General features: G+C 37.0%; 1 protein-coding gene across 1 annotated transcript; it reads left to right on the top strand.

Moving 5' to 3' along the window:
* The first annotated feature begins 335 nt into the window (after window positions 1-335).
* On the top strand, window positions 336-782 carry LOC108759490 (uncharacterized). Its single transcript, XM_018504964.1, has one exon. The coding sequence runs from the start codon at window positions 336-338 to the stop codon at window positions 780-782; it is 447 nt and encodes a 148-aa protein (XP_018360466.1).
* The last annotated feature ends 88 nt before the right edge of the window (window positions 783-870 follow it).

Below are 870 nucleotides of genomic sequence, written 5' to 3'. Positions count from 1 at the left end.
TCGTTTACATTTCAAATGATGATTAAAAAAAAACTACTTATGTGAGATAAAAAGTTGAAATTTATTATTAAAGTACACAAATCGGGATTTTATTTCTTAAAAATAACATCGTCCATATGTGATCCTTGACTATTTTGACACTGCTGCAACCTGGAGCGGAAATTTTCAATGACGGCCTCACAAGTGTTTCGTGAAATGTTTCGCATTTCCTCTCGAATATTTTCCTTTAATTCCTCCAGGGACACTGGGTTTTGCTGTTGAAAACTATACTTTTAAGGTATCCCCAAAGAAAGAAGTCCAATGGGGATAAGTCCGGGCTACGAGGTGGCCAGTTAATGTCACCTCTTTTGGATATCACTTTTTGTCCAAAAATTCTCATGTTACAGAACTTTTTTGCACCAGCGCTACAGGATTTCGAAGGTTTTAATCAACGATCGTGGTTTCAGCAAGATGGGGCAACATGCCACACTTCCAACGACTCATTAAGTGCTGTTCGCAAAATTTTTGGACAAAAAGTGATATCCAAAAGAGGTGACATTAACTGGCCACCTCGTAGCCCGGACTTATCCCCATTGGACTTCTTTCTTTGGGGATACCTTAAAAGTAAAGTTTTCAACAGCAACCCAGTGTCCCTGGAGGAATTAAAGGAAAATATTCGAGAGGAAATGCGAAACATTTCACGAAACACTTGTCAAGCCGTCATTGAAAATTTCCGCTCCAGGTTGCAGCAGTGTCAAAATAGTCAAGGATCACATATGGACGATGTTATGTTTAAGAAATAAAATCCCGATTTGTGTACTTTAATAATAAATTTCAACTTTTTATCTCACATAAGTAGTTTTTTTTTAATCATCATTTGAAATGTAAACG

This window comes from Trachymyrmex cornetzi, unplaced genomic scaffold (assembly GCF_001594075.2).
Source record: "Trachymyrmex cornetzi isolate Tcor2-1 unplaced genomic scaffold, Tcor1.1 scaffold1891, whole genome shotgun sequence".
Lineage (NCBI taxonomy): Eukaryota > Metazoa > Arthropoda > Insecta > Hymenoptera > Formicidae > Trachymyrmex > Trachymyrmex cornetzi.
The sequence above is the reverse complement of the archived record's forward strand: the minus strand, read 5'-3'. Positions and strand labels throughout refer to the sequence as shown.

Coding starts and splice junctions, on each gene's coding strand:
- LOC108759490 (XM_018504964.1), top strand. CDS start 336: ATGTCACCTCTTTTGGATATCACTTTTTGTCCAAAAATTCTCATGTTA.